At 46.5% G+C, this 14,185-nt stretch overlaps 1 protein-coding gene across 1 annotated transcript; it reads right to left on the bottom strand.

Moving 5' to 3' along the window:
• Positions 1-252: 252 nt before the first annotated feature.
• Positions 253-9,548, bottom strand: dbi (diazepam binding inhibitor (GABA receptor modulator, acyl-CoA binding protein)). The gene is made up of 4 exons (XM_072473163.1): positions 9,403-9,548; positions 4,512-4,629; positions 4,345-4,407; positions 253-604 (listed from the first exon to the last, which is right to left on the bottom strand). The coding sequence occupies exons 1-4, from the start codon at positions 9,409-9,411 to the stop codon at positions 528-530; spliced, it is 267 nt and encodes an 88-aa protein (XP_072329264.1). The 5' UTR covers positions 9,412-9,548; the 3' UTR covers positions 253-527.
• Between the last annotated feature and the right edge of the window lie 4,637 nt (positions 9,549-14,185).

Raw genomic sequence — 14,185 nt, 5'->3', positions numbered from 1 at the left:
CTCCCCCACCCTAGCCCCACGCAGTGATCATGGCCAATCCACCTAATCTCCACATCTTTGGATTGTGGGAAGAAACCACAGCACCTGGAACATACCCAAGGCAGGAATCGACGCTGGGCCCGTTGCACTATGACGCAGCAGTGCTAACCATTTCCTTTCTTCATATTTTCTTAAGATATCTATCTCAGTTTCCCCACAAGTGAGCAAAAACATATTTTAAGGTGCCATATACTTAAAACAGACACAAATGGGTAGTTAGTTAAAGTTGTGGTGCAATTTTATTTTCTTACAACATTCAGAGTAGTCAGAATTCAATCCACTAATATGGCTAAGCATTATTAAGCAATATGAACTATGTTTTAGTATAAAAATTAATCACAAATGTAGCTACCGTTAAGGCAGTTGGTTTCATTAGACATCATCTCCACTGTACACATCAAGAGGAAACAAAGTAGCTCAATGAGTCAGTGCTTTTTTTTCTTGCAATTGTAGACTAAAAGGCAGACCATCTTTAAAAAGGCCCTATTTTAATTCATGCCATATTTCTCTTTCAGCTCTTGAACCTTTGCGATGTACATCTTCATTGCCTCTTCTTTACTTGTTCCTATTAAAAATATTAAGTGTTCCTATTAATTATAAAAAGCTGTTGTCTGCAATTTGTCTTTCAACTGTATACGGTTAAACTTTTTTTTTTGCTAATTAAAATGCATCATAATCTAATAAATGCGATTCTGCCCAAGTCAAAGCTAGCTCCATTAAATTGGTCAAAAGTAAAAATTTAAATCAAACTGCCCTCTTAAATTGAATTAAAAAATCAAAATCTTTACACAAGATTCTAAATTTTCACTGAAGCACCTCCATATAAAAATACAAAACATTTATTTTGGTACAATGGTCACAATAATCACCAGGTTATCAATTTTGTAATGAATTTAATGGATGGGAACTGAATGTCCCAGGGTATTCAGTATTTAGGAAGTACAGGCATGAAAGAAAAAGGTGGTTGTATGGCACTGCTGGTTAAAGAGGAAATTAACACAATAGTGAGAAACAATATTAGATCTGACAATGTGGAGTCCGTATGGGTAGAGTTGAGAAATACCAAGAAGTATTGTGGGTGTCATATATAGACCCCCAAACTGCAATGCTGATGATGGGAATGGCATTAAACAAGAAATTAGAGATGCATGTAATAAGGGGATATTGGTGATCATGGGTGATTTTAATCTGACCGACTGCCACAATGCAGTAGAGGAGGAATTCATGGAATGTATACAAGGGACGGTTTTCTTGACCAATATGTGGAGGAACCAACTAGAGAGCAGGCCATCTTAGACTGGGTACTGTGTAATGAAAAAGGAATCACTGCCAATCTGGGTGTGCGTGACCCCTTGGGGATGAGCGACCATAACATGATAAGAACTTTATCAAAATGGAGAGTGAAGTAGTTGAGTCGGAGACTAGGGTGCTGAATCTTCATAAAGGAAGCTATGAAGATATGAGACGCGAGTTGGCCTGGATAGATTGGTGAAAATTACTTAAAAGGGATGACAGTGGATAGGCAATGGTAAACATTCAAGGAACGCATGGGGGAACTGCAGCAACTGTTCATTCCTGTCTGGCACAAAAGCAAAATGGGTAAGAGGGCCAATCTATGGCTTACAAAGGAAATTAGAAGTAGTATCCGATCCAAGGAAGAAGCATACAGATTGCTCAAGAAAATTAATAAGTCTAAAGATTGGCAGCAGTTTAGAATTCAGCAAAGAAGGACCACGGTACTGATTAAGGGGGAAATACAGTAAGATGGTAAGCTTTCAGGGAACATGAAGACTGACACTAAGAGTTTCTATAGAGAGTATATAAAGAGAAAGAGATTGGTAAAGACAAATGTAGGCCCCTACAGATAGAAACAGGGGAATGTATAATAAGGGACAATGAAATGGCTGAGCAATTGAATACATACTTTGGTTCTGTCTACACAAAAAAAGGACACAAATCAGATACCAGAAACGTTGGAAAATGAAAGGTTTAGTGAGAGGGAAGAACTGAGGGAGATCAATATTAGTAGAGAAATGGTGCTGGGAAAATTGATGGAATTGAAGGCAGATAAATCCCCAGGGCCTGAGAATCTGCATCCCAGAGTGCTTAAGGAGGTGGCTCTGGAATTAGTGGATGCATTGGTGGTCATCTTCCAGGATTCTATAGACTCTGGAACAGCCCCTGCAGATTGGAGGTAGCTAATGTCACTCTGATATTCAAAAAAGGAGGTAGAGAGAAAACAGGGAATTATAGACCAGTAAGCCCAACATCGGTAGTGGGGAAAATTCTTCAATCCATTATCAAGGACTTTATAGCGGAACATTTGGAAAGCAGTGGCAGGATCAATCAGAGTCAGCATGGATTATTTTTTTAAAATTTAGAGTACCCAATTCATTTTTTCCAATTAAGGGGCAATTTAGCAGGCCAATCCACCTACCCTACACATCTTTGGGTTGGGGGGCAAAACCCACGCAAACACGTGGAGAATGTGCAAACAGGCAGTGACCCAGAGTCGGGATCGAACCTGGGACCTCGGTGCAGTGAAGCAGCAGTGCTAACTACTGTGTCACCGTGCTGCCCCGTCAGCATGGATTTATGAAGGGGAAATCATGCTTTGCAAATCTGTTGGAATTCTTTCAAGATGTAACTAGTACAGTTGACAAGGGGGAGCTAGTCAATGTAGTATATTTGGATTTACAGAAGGTGTTTGACAAAGTCTTGCATAAGAGATTATTGTGCAAGATTAAAGCTCATGGGATGGGGGGGGGGGGGGGGGGAAGTGTATTTAGATGGATAGAAAACTGGTTGGCAGAGAGGAAGCAAAGTAGGAAATAATGGGTCCTTTTCAAATGAGCAGGCAGTAACTAGTGGGGTACCACAGGGATCGGTGCTGGGACCCCAGCTATTCACAATAAATATTCATGATTTGGATGAGGGAACAAAATATAACATCACAAAATTTGCAGATGATACCAAGTTGGGTGGGAGGGTGAAGTGTGACGAGGATGCAGGGATCCTACAGCATGATCTGGACAAGTTGGGTAAGTGAGCAAATCAATAGCAGATGCAGTATAATTTGGATAAGTGTGAGGTTGTTCACTGCGGAAACAAAAACAGGAAGCCAGATTACTACCCGAATGGTTGTAAATTGGGAGAGGGGAGTGTGCAGCGGGACCTTGGGGTCCTTATGCAATAGTCACTGAGGGTAAGCATGCAGGTGCAGCAGGCGGTAAAGGCGGCTAATGGTATGTTGGCCTTCATTGCGAGAGGTTGCGAGTACAGGAGCAGGGATGTGTCGTTGCAATTATACAGAGTCTTGGTGAGGCCACACCAAGAATATTGTGTGCAGTTTTGGTCTCCTTTGCGGAGGAAAGATGTTCTTGCTCACGAGGGAGTGCAGAAGGTTTACCAGACTGATTCCAGGGATGGTGGGACTGTCATACGAGAGATCGACTAGGTTAGGAGTGGTCTTCCTGGAGTTCAGAAGAATATGGCGGGGGGGGGATCTCATAGAGACTTATAAAATTCTAACAGGACTAGACAGGGTAGATGCAGGGAAGATGTTCCCAATGGTGGGTGGGTCCAGAACCAGGGGTCACAGTCTGAGGATTCAGGGTAAACCATTTCAGACAGAGATGAGGAGACATTTCTTCACACAAAGGGTGGTGAGCCTGTGGAATTCATTACCACAGGAAGTAGTTGAGGCTAAGACATTGAATATATTCAAGAGGTGGCTAGATAGAGCACTTGGGGCGAATGCGATCAAAAGTTATGGGGAGAAAGCAGGATTAAGCAATGATCGAGATAAATGGTGGAGCAGGCTCGAAGGGCCAAAAGGCCTCCTCCTATCTTCCATGTAAGTTCTCCCCCCCCCCCACTACCAAAATAACAGGTCACATAGGATCAGCTAACAAATTACAGCAGACACAAATGCAAGATCTTTTAATCCATCGTTTTACATTTATAGGATATTTAATTATACGCAGTTTGTCTCAAATATTTCTAGCTACTCTTGTAGGCATCTTTACAACTTAATGTTCCACTAAGTATTTATGGTCAGAGGCCAAGTCAGATTTCCGATGAGCTATAAAGCTCATGTTACTGGTTTAGGGATAGATTTTTAAAAAGAACAGCAATATCACAGAATAATTACCAGACTTTACAAGTAATTAGAACATGCTGCATCTGATACATGGCATAATTGATGGATCACTTCAAACCATATAGATTGTTATGGATAATTAGCAGCCTTCACTTTTGTAGAATTTATAAAGAAACAAGTTTATTGAGAATTTCTGCACAAACCTTTACGGCCGTCCCATGCATCCCACTTGGCTTTTCCTTGCAAATCAAACATACCAGGACGAGCTTTGGTTGGGGCAGGAGGAGAAAGAGAGAGAAAAGGTGTTTTAATAGATGAACAGCAGTTCCACAATAAATGATATTCGCGTTGAGCTTTACTCCTAACAAACCTGTATTAACGTCTCCGACAGTTGCCTGTTTGTACAGACTGTAGATAGTCAACATATCATCATCAGATGGTTTCTCTTTGAGCTGTTTAACCTCTTCTGCTGCTTTTTCAAAATCTGCCTAAGACAGAATGAATGGTACATCAGATTTCTAATATATATATGGTCAACGATCAAATCCTGTCCAAGATACTTGTTTGTGTGCATTATGTAGGCTCCATAATATAGCTTCATACTAGGGAGGCCAACAAACCCAAACAGGCAATATTTTACATCAGATGTAAATGATTTGTTATAGCAAGTGTACCATGGTCAATGAGAGACCAATAACAGTCTGCGTTTCATCATTCTTTTACCCATATTTGTCTGCAAGAAGCTCATTCCAAGAACTGTATGAGCAAATTTACGTTAGTGGCAGAAGCATGCACATCAAAGGCCAATTACAGGGATATACATCCCCTTCTCTGAAGTATGTGGCATGTAATTTAGTAGCTTGGTGACTTTCAGCCCTTTAGCTGATATGAGAAATATACTTCAAACAATTATTTGTCCCTTTCATCTACCTTCCTTGTAGTGGTGACTGTAGCCACGACTGGATATAAATTGCAACTCTTCTACAACATTCAACTGATAACGAGTGTAACTGAACGAAGTAAAGATTATAACTTTGTGTCAGTGCTCCTCTGGAGCTTAGTTCAAGTGAGCTGCAGGCAACACAACGTCCAATTAAATTGTGTAGATTAGGTTCAAAACATATCGAGCCCTCTTCAAAAGGAATTTAGCTTGTGATTAAACTGAAAATACTTTGTTAAAAGGTCATATCTTGCAATGCATCACATTAACTTCTTTCCTCTTTACCCATCCTAAACTCTAGGGCAGCATGGTGGCCCAGTGGTAGCACTGCTGTCTCACAGCATCAGGGCCTTCATTGATCTGGTTTTTGATTCAATCGGGAAATGCCCCATCAAAGGCCGGCTGTCCAGAGAAATACATCAACATCCTCCAACTCCACGACAAGACGTCGGCAACAGTCCTCACCAGTGGAAATAAGACAGAAACCTTACCGATCAAGCGGGGATGTCATCACCCCCACCCTTTACTCCATCTTTATCACCATCATCCTTCACCTTGTCGAGAGCAAGCTTCCTAGTAGAGTGGACATCATCGTTAGCAGGATTTTTCCAAAGTGCAGGTCGCAAACCATGGGCGGATGTTGGGAGGGTTGCGGCTGTTACCGGCATTTTTATTGAGAATGGCGGCCGCTGCCGCTTATGAAATGAGAAGGAGGCGAGGCTGTGTGAAGTTTTCCAGCAGCAATAGTGAGCAAGTCACATGCCCTCTCCATATACACTTGACGTCAAGTACCCTCTATGTACATGCTTTTGATCCCAAATGACAGAGGAGTGCGTCTTACATTTTCTAGCTGTTGTCAAGCAAGGCAAGAGGACTGTGAAGATTAATCATTTAGTTACAAGAGGGGCCAGGGACACAAATAGGCAGAGTGCCGAGCGGCCAGAATCTCCCATCACAATCTGGAGAGAGCTGCTCAGGAGAATCCACGGCAGGCCATAGCAGTGCTGGCGTGAGCTCTGTACAAAGGGCTTCTGGTTAACAGCTTAAAAAGCTTAATTCGGGAACAAAGTAGAATAAAGATTATTTTTTGAGGTATGGTTTTGTCAATTGTGCCAATGCAAATAAGGATGCAAAAGTCCATGCGTCATATTCCGGGAGGTACTGGCGAATGGTGGCATGGTGGGTAGCACTGCTGCCTCACAGCGCCAGGGACCCGGGTTCAATTCTGGCCTTGGGCGACTGTGTGTGGAGTTTTGCAATTTCTCAGTGTCTGCATGGTATTCCTTCGGGTGTTCCGGTTTCCTCCCATAGTCCAAAAATCTGCAGGTTAGGATGATTGGCTATGCTAAATTGCCCCTTCGTGTCCAAAGATGTGGAGGTTAGGTGGGATTACAGGGATAAGGCGGTGAAGTGGGCCTAAGGAGGGTGCTCTTTCAAGGGTCGGTGCAGACCTGATGGGACAAACGGCCTCCTTCTCCACTGTAGGAATTCTACTGTTCTTTTGAGAGAAATTTCAGATTTTGGAAGTGGTGGTTGAAAAATTCCTTTCGATGCCGAGACCCTGGAGTCAGTTATTAACTTACAGCTGACTCCAAAGGAAAAGATTATGCTGCTGTACCTGACCTGTGACAGCACATGAGAAACATGCCAAAAGCCTATCGGGAATATCCAGTGCTGAGTAAAACAAGCATTTTGTTGCTTTTGCCTTTTACAACGACCTACATGTACACTTTTTCCATTCTCACAAAGATGAAGACAGCACGAAGGAACTAGCTGAGGTCCACACCTGAAATATGCATTTGTCCTCTCCTCCTGTAAACCTGATTGGATTGAGAGCGCAAGGACCAAGCAGCCTCCCCCTTTTGCATTAAAGGTAAGCGAACGTAGCGTGTGTTGCAAAGGTCGGCCGATGTGGGTCCCAAAGGTAGGCCAGTTGGCAAAGGGTCCAGGGGAAAAAAAGCTTGAAAAACAACGGTCTACAGGATAGATAGAAAACGTTTCAGCCTCAGCACGGTGGCACAATGCTGTCTCACAGCACTACAGGTGTGGGCTCCATTCCTGCCTTGGGTGGAGATTGCACGTTCTTCCTGTGTCTGCATGGGTTTTCCTTCCACAGTTTAAAGACGTGCAGGTTAGATGGATTGGCCATGATCAATGCGCGGAGTTATAGGTTAGGGCGGGGAAGTGGGCTTACGTAGTGTTCTTTTGGAGGGGCAGTGTAGATTCGATGGGCCGAATGGTTTTCTCCTGCACTGTAGAGATTCCATGGATTCTTTACTATTGTCATGCCTCATTTCATTTCTCCACTCTCATACTCTGCTTCTCTCACGTCCCTACCCCAACCCTTAGAATTCCTCAACCTTCCAACTGTTCATCCCAGACTTGACTCGCTATTTTCCCTTTGTGTCTTTCTTTTCATCCTTCAACAAGCTCATTGAGGCACTCAGCACTGGCTCATTACAAGCACCAACCCAATTGCTTCACCTCGCTTTCATAAACCTTCCGTCCCGTGGGGGCTAACCTTCCCCACCTTCTTCCTGTCTATCTCATTGCAGATTCTGTGGATTCTGCCAACAGATCAGTCCCCACCACGTTGCCACTTTCCCCACGAGAACGTTGATTCACTCGTAAACAAGGACTTTGTATCTATTTACTGTGGATGACTGCATTATGACATTCGTGGAAACCTTGCTGAGGGGCGATGACACCTTACTCCTTAATGAAGCTTCCTCACGGGGCTCACCCCATCATGACCACCACGTGCTAGTGTGGTACTTATCACAAGATCATGCCTTGATCTGACCCACTAATCCTCAGACCCTCTCCTCCTTTAAGCATCACACCCTGTTCTATCCCCTGATCTCCTTCAAAAATCATTGTTCTGTACCACCCTCCCAAGTACGATAAAAATGTTATCACAAGGATTTTGTCACTGCCTTCCTCCTTCTTCAGCCTCTGCTCCAAATTACTTCTCATACATGGTAATTTCATCTTAATCTCAGCTCATTATGTTCTCGGTCCTGAGTTCACTGCCCTCCCATCCTCTCTAAATCTCTGCCTGCATATTCATGGTCAACCCCTTGACCTTGCCAGTTCATATGCTTTTGCAGGTCTGATCGTATCTATTACAGATGAGGCTCTGATAATATCTTTGTTTCACCCCACCCCCCCAGCCCAATCCTACTTTCTTCTTTATCCTTCCCAACTCACTCCCAACTGCACTTTCAAAATCCCAACTATCTTGCCTTTGGCTCTCCATTTGACACATTGCAGCTGATGACTTACCTAATTGTATCCTCTCCTCCACCTTTGAAGTCCTGGTCCCCAATAAAATTATTCATCTCTCACCCTGCCCATTACCGCCAGTACAACCGTCATCTCCATTTAATAAGTCCAAAGAATGCAGAATTAAAAAGGAAACAGCGGACAACTAGTTCAACCCCATTTCTGGAAAAATTGAGACTTATAAGCAACATTTCTGGTTCTGCAATTTACTTAGCCCTATTTCTAAAAATTCAGCATGAACACAGTTATGAAAGGAGCACTACACAAAGACAACAGATAAAATTGGGAGGCAGCCAATTTTCATGATAATTAGATTGCGGTAGGAATATTTAATTGCTCAATCACTGTTTGTTCAGTGGGGCGGAAGGTAGACTATAATTCCAGGGCCAATGACCAACGTCCACAGTTTGACGGTAGCAATTATCATTCACGCAATCCAGAAGTTTTTAAAACATATTTGTAGAGCTTCAATGCAGAATTAAGATCTCTCGGGTGCACAAAGTCCGCTTATCCCCATTTTGCACACAACCCATTGGGGCTGCAAAAGTCGGATTTTGCAGCCCGCAACGGGGGCCGCGTCAGAGAAACGTGCCCACTCGTTCCAGGCCGGCGTGGCAACCCGGAAATTCATCCTCGAACCCCGCATTGAGCAGCAAAAAAAAAAGGGACACGGGGGGGGGTTACAGGTTTTGAATGAAGAGGGAAAGGGTTCCTTCCAGAACCAGTTGGGGTGTCTCTCGCTCCTCCCTGCCCGCAACAGAAGGTGGCGAACCACACTCAGCGGTCCAGGACAATGGCAGCAGCATCACTGGTGGGGAAGAAGTGAGGCCGGCCACAGGGAAGCGGAGCCCACACTCAGTGCCGGGATTCCTGCAGCTGGCAGGAGTGCGGGCAGAGAGGTCGCCCCTCTCTCTCTCTCTCTCTCTCACACACACACACTCGCCCCTAACTGCAGCTGCAAAACCCGTCCACATTCTATTCATCAGAATAGCAAACCCCGCCATGAGTGCCGGTAGAGCCGAGCCCGCTCCCTTACCTGTGCCATCGCTACTGCTCCTCTCGCTTTGCTCCACTCGCACGATCTCCTGCGCACGCGCCTGGACCCCACTCACCGCCGACGTCTCTGATTGGTGCGCACTTGTGTGCCGATCGCGCGCGCGCCGCTGGCACCGGGCCTTTGGTCCTGGCCCCGCCCCCACCGCCGGCCACGCCCCCTCTGCTGACAGCTGGCCACGCCCCCGCCGCCGGCCACGCCGCACCCTTGCGCAATGGCTGGCCGCCGCGGTCACGCGTGCTCTGGCTGGGGCAACAATTGATTTGCAGCTGGTTCACATCGCGCGCGCGGGAGGCACTCGGGTTGTCCCTGAGTTTGTTTCCGTTCCTGTTTTTAAGTAGATCCCACCCCTATAGACTGGCACTGTTCAGCGCAGTCCCTTTTCCCTTCTCTGTGCCAGTCACTAAAGCCACTAACAATGAAACTTTTGAGGATATTCGCCATTCTATCTGCAACCCATTCATTCAAATTGGATCGTGCAAAGAAAAACTACTCAGCACAGCGGTCATCCTCCAGTCCGGAATTTTCAATTGACACAAAAGCAAAGTACTGCGGATGTTGCAGATCTGGAAAAAAAACATAGTGCTGGAAAACCTCTGCAGGTCTGGCAGCATGTGTGGAAAGGTTCTCTCATCAGTAGCGGGGCCAGCAAGTCCACATATTTCCTGTAAAATTCAACTGGGAATCCATCCGGTCCCGGGGCCTTCCCCGCCTGCATGCTCCTAATTCCTTTCACTACTTCCTCCATTTCGATCTGTGCTCCCAGTCCCACCCTCTCCTGCTCCTCCACCTTAGGAAATTCCAGCTGGTCCAGAAAACACATCATTCTCTCCTTCCCATCTGGGGGCTGAGCTTCATATAATCTTTCATAGAATGCCTTGAACACTCCATTCACTCTCTCCGCTCCATCTCTCCCTCCTCATCCCTCACTCCCCCTATTTCCCTCGCTGCTCCCCTTTTCCTCAATTGGTGGGCCAGCAACCTGCTTGCCTTCTCCCCATATTCGTACTGTACACCCTGTGCCTTCCTCCACTGTGCCTCTGCAGTACCCGTTGTCAGCAAATCAAATTCTACGTATAGCCTTTGCCTTTCCCTGTACAGTCCCTCCTCCCTTGCCTCCGCATATTGCCTGTCCACCCTCAGAAGTTCTTGCAGCAACCGCTCCCGTTCCCTACTCTCCTGCTTTCCTTTATGTGCCCTGATTGATATCAGCTCCCCTCTAACCACTGCCTTCAGCGCCTCCCAGACCACTCCCACCTGGACCTCCCCATTATCATTGAGTTCCAAGTACTTTTCAATACACCCCCTCACCCTTAGACACACCCCCTCATCCGCCATTAGTCCCATGTCCATTCTCCAGGGTGGACGCCGTTCTTTTCCCTCCCCTATCTCCAAGTCCACCCAGTGTGGAGCGTGATCCGAAATAGCTATAGCCGTATACTCCGTCCCCCTCACCTTTGGGATCAACGCCCTTCCCAAAACAAAAAAGTCTATTCGCGAATAAACTTAGTGGACATAGGAGAAAAACGAAAACTCCTTACTCCTAGGTCTGCTAAATCTCCATGGGTCTATGGAGTCTATGGGTCTATCCCATCTGCTCCATAAAGTCTTTAAGCACCTTGGCTGCTGCCGGCCTCCTTCCAGTCCTGGACCTCGATCTGTCCAGCCCTGGTTCCAGCACCGTGTTAAAATCTCCACCCATTACCAACTTCCACACCTCTAGGTCCGGGATACGTCCTAACATGCGCCTCATAAAGTTGGCATCATCCCAGTTCGGGGCATATACGTTCACTAAGACCACCGCCTCCCCCTGTAATTTGCCACTCACCATCACGTATCTGCCCCCACTATCCGCCACTATGGTCTTTGCCTCAAACATTACCCGCTTCCCCACTAGTATAGCCACCTCCCTGTTTTTCGCACCTGGTCTATCAGTTTCAAATGCGTCTCCTGTAACATAACCACATCTGCCTTAAGTTTCTTAAGGTGTGCGAGTACCCGTGCCCTCTTTATCGGCCCGTTCAGCCCTCTCACATTCCACGTGATCAGCCGGGTTGGGGGGCTCTTTACCCCCCCCCCTTGTCGATTAGCCATCCCCTTTTATCCAGCTCCTCACCCGGTTCCCACGCAGCTGTGTCCCCCCCAGGTGGTGCCCTCCCGCCCCGCCCACCCCACCCCATACCCGCTCCCCCTTCTCCCCAGCAGCAGCGACCCAGTAAATCCCCCCTCCCACCCCCCCGCTAGATCCCCCACTAGCGTAGTTACACCCCCCATGTTGCTCCCAGAAGTCAGCAAACTCTGGCCGATCTCGGCTTCCCCCCGTGACCTCGGCTCGCACCGTGTGACGCCCCCTCCTTCCTGCTTCCCTATTCCCGCCATAATTATCATAGCGCGGGAACAAAGCCCTCGCTTCCCTTTTGGCCCCGCCCCCAATGGCCAACGCCCCCAGCTCCTCCACCTCCCTTCCTCCCTCCCCCACAACCTGTGGAAGAGAGAAAAGTTACCGGGTCGCAGGATTAACAACATAAAAATCATCTCTCCCCCCTTTTTCCCCCTCTTCGCCCCCCCATATTCGCCCCACCACTTTGTCTCAAACGTTCTTTTTTAATAACCCGCTTATTCCAATTTCTCTTCAACAATAAATGTCCACGCCTCATCCACCGTTTCAAAGTAGTGGTGCTTCCCTTGATATGTGACCCACAGTCTTGCCGGCTGCAGCATTCCAAATTTAATCTTCTTTTTATGAAGCACCGCCTTGGCCCGATTAAAGCTCGCCCTCCTTCTCGCCACCTCCGCACTCCAGTCTTGATATACGCGGGTCACCGCGTTCTCACCTACTGCTCCGAGTTTTCTTTGCCCATCTGAGGACCATCTCTCTGTCCTTAAAACGGAGGAATCTCACCACTATGGCTCTGGGAATTTCTCCTGCTCTCGGTCATCGCGCCATCACTCGATATGCTCCCTCCACCTCCAACGGACCCGTCGGGGCCTCCGCTCCCATTAACGAGTGCAGCATCGTGCTCACATATGCCCCGATGTCCGCCCCTTCTGCACCTTCAGGAAGACCAAGAATCCTTAAATTCTTCCTCCTCGCATTATTCTCCAGCACCTCCAGCCTTTCCACACATCGTTTATGGTGTGCCTCGTGCATCTCCGTCTTCACCACCAGGCCCTGTATGTCGTCCTCGTTCTCGGCAGCCTTTGCCTTCACGACCCGAAGCTCCCGCTCCTGGGTCTTTTGCTCATCTTTTAGCCCTTCAATCGCCTGTAATATCGGGGACAACAGCTCCTTCTTCATCTCCTTTTTAAGCTCTTCCACGCAGCGTTTCAAAAACTCGTGTTGTTCAGGGCCCCATATTAAACTGCCACCTTCCGGCGCCATCTTGGTTTTTGCTTGCCTTCCTTGCCGCTGCTCTAAAGGATCCAGCGCAATCCGGCCACTTTCCTCTCCTTTTTCCATCCGTATCCAGGGGGGATTCCCTTCTGGTTTACCGCACATGGCTTTTAGCCGTTAAAATTGCCGTTGGGGCTCTTATTATGAGCCCAAAAGTCCGTTCCACCGGGAGCTGCCGAAACGTGCGACTTAGCTGGTCATCGCCGCACCCGGAACTCCTCCACTTTACATTTCTTAATGCCATCCTTTCAAGAGAGTTCCCGTTTGAATTGAAGTGGACCTTGACACTCCCCTCCCCCCCCCCCTACACCCCCTCCTCTCCCCCCAGCCCCGCCATGACATTTCATGCGACTGTTCTGCATTTCAATTCATATTGAAACTTTCCAGAGGAGTGGTCAACTGACTATATCAAACATCAGGTGACTCATAACATCATTTTTAATCAATGCTTTTTCTTGTACTATTTCAAAAACAGGTCTCCTGTAAACAGTTGAACATGACTGTGGTTAGCTGATGAAGTTGTTGGTAGATATCACTGAGTCACGATTTCACACCATGGTGATAATTAATAGATGCTTGCTGGTAACCAGATGGGCCATATCTGGTCTCAGAGCAGCACCACGTACAAATATTTCACCTCCCATATAACTTAAACTGTCTTATGGAAATTGCCTCTTTAGCTGTTTCGCACACTGGGCTAAATCGCTGGCTTTTAAAGCAGACCAAGGCAGGCCAGCAGCACGGTTCAATTCCCGTAATAGCCTCCCCGAACAGGCGCCGGAACGTGGCGACAAGGGGCTTTTCACAGTAACTTCATTGAAGCCTACTTGTGACAATAAGCGATTTTCATTTCATTTCATTTCATTTTCATTTCATTTCATTTCTTGTACCATTTCACTACACAGAAGGATTTTCTGGAAGGGCTATTGCTACAAAATCTGCTCTTCCTCATCCTGGCCTTCCATCCAGATATGCCCACAGTTAATTTGCACTGTTCAGTTCTGTCAGGTAGGTTTTTAAGTTACGTCACTGCCTCCCAAGCCACCTTCTGCAGCCTGAATGAATCCATGTTTCACTTCTGCATGGAGTGTGAGATGTTGCAGCCTTTGTTCCATTCTCTGAAGATGCTGTTCCTGGGCTTGGCCAAGGTGGTCATCATGGTAAATGTTAATGATTTAAACTTAAAAATATGTAGTATAATGAAGAAATTTGAAGATGATTTAAAAATCTGGTGTGTGATTGATAAAAAGAAAGCTGTACACTTCAGATGGATATCAGTGGTGTAGTGAGGTGGGTAGAAAAGTGCCAAATGGAATTCAATCCATATAACTATGAAATTACCATTGAGGAGGACAAAGGATGCAAGGGACT

Source organism: Scyliorhinus torazame, chromosome 2, assembly GCF_047496885.1.
Source record: "Scyliorhinus torazame isolate Kashiwa2021f chromosome 2, sScyTor2.1, whole genome shotgun sequence".
Lineage (NCBI taxonomy): Eukaryota > Metazoa > Chordata > Chondrichthyes > Carcharhiniformes > Scyliorhinidae > Scyliorhinus > Scyliorhinus torazame.
This window is presented reverse-complemented; position numbering and strand designations above follow the sequence as displayed.

Coding starts and splice junctions, on each gene's coding strand:
- dbi (XM_072473163.1), bottom strand. Junction 4,408..4,511: donor TGTCGGAGACGTTAATACAG/GTTTGTTAGGAG, acceptor CCCCAACCAAAG/CTCGTCCTGGTATGTTTGAT. Junction 605..4,344: donor TGCATGGGACGGCCGTAAAG/GTTTGTGCAGAA, acceptor TATTTTTAATAG/GAACAAGTAAAGAAGAGGCA.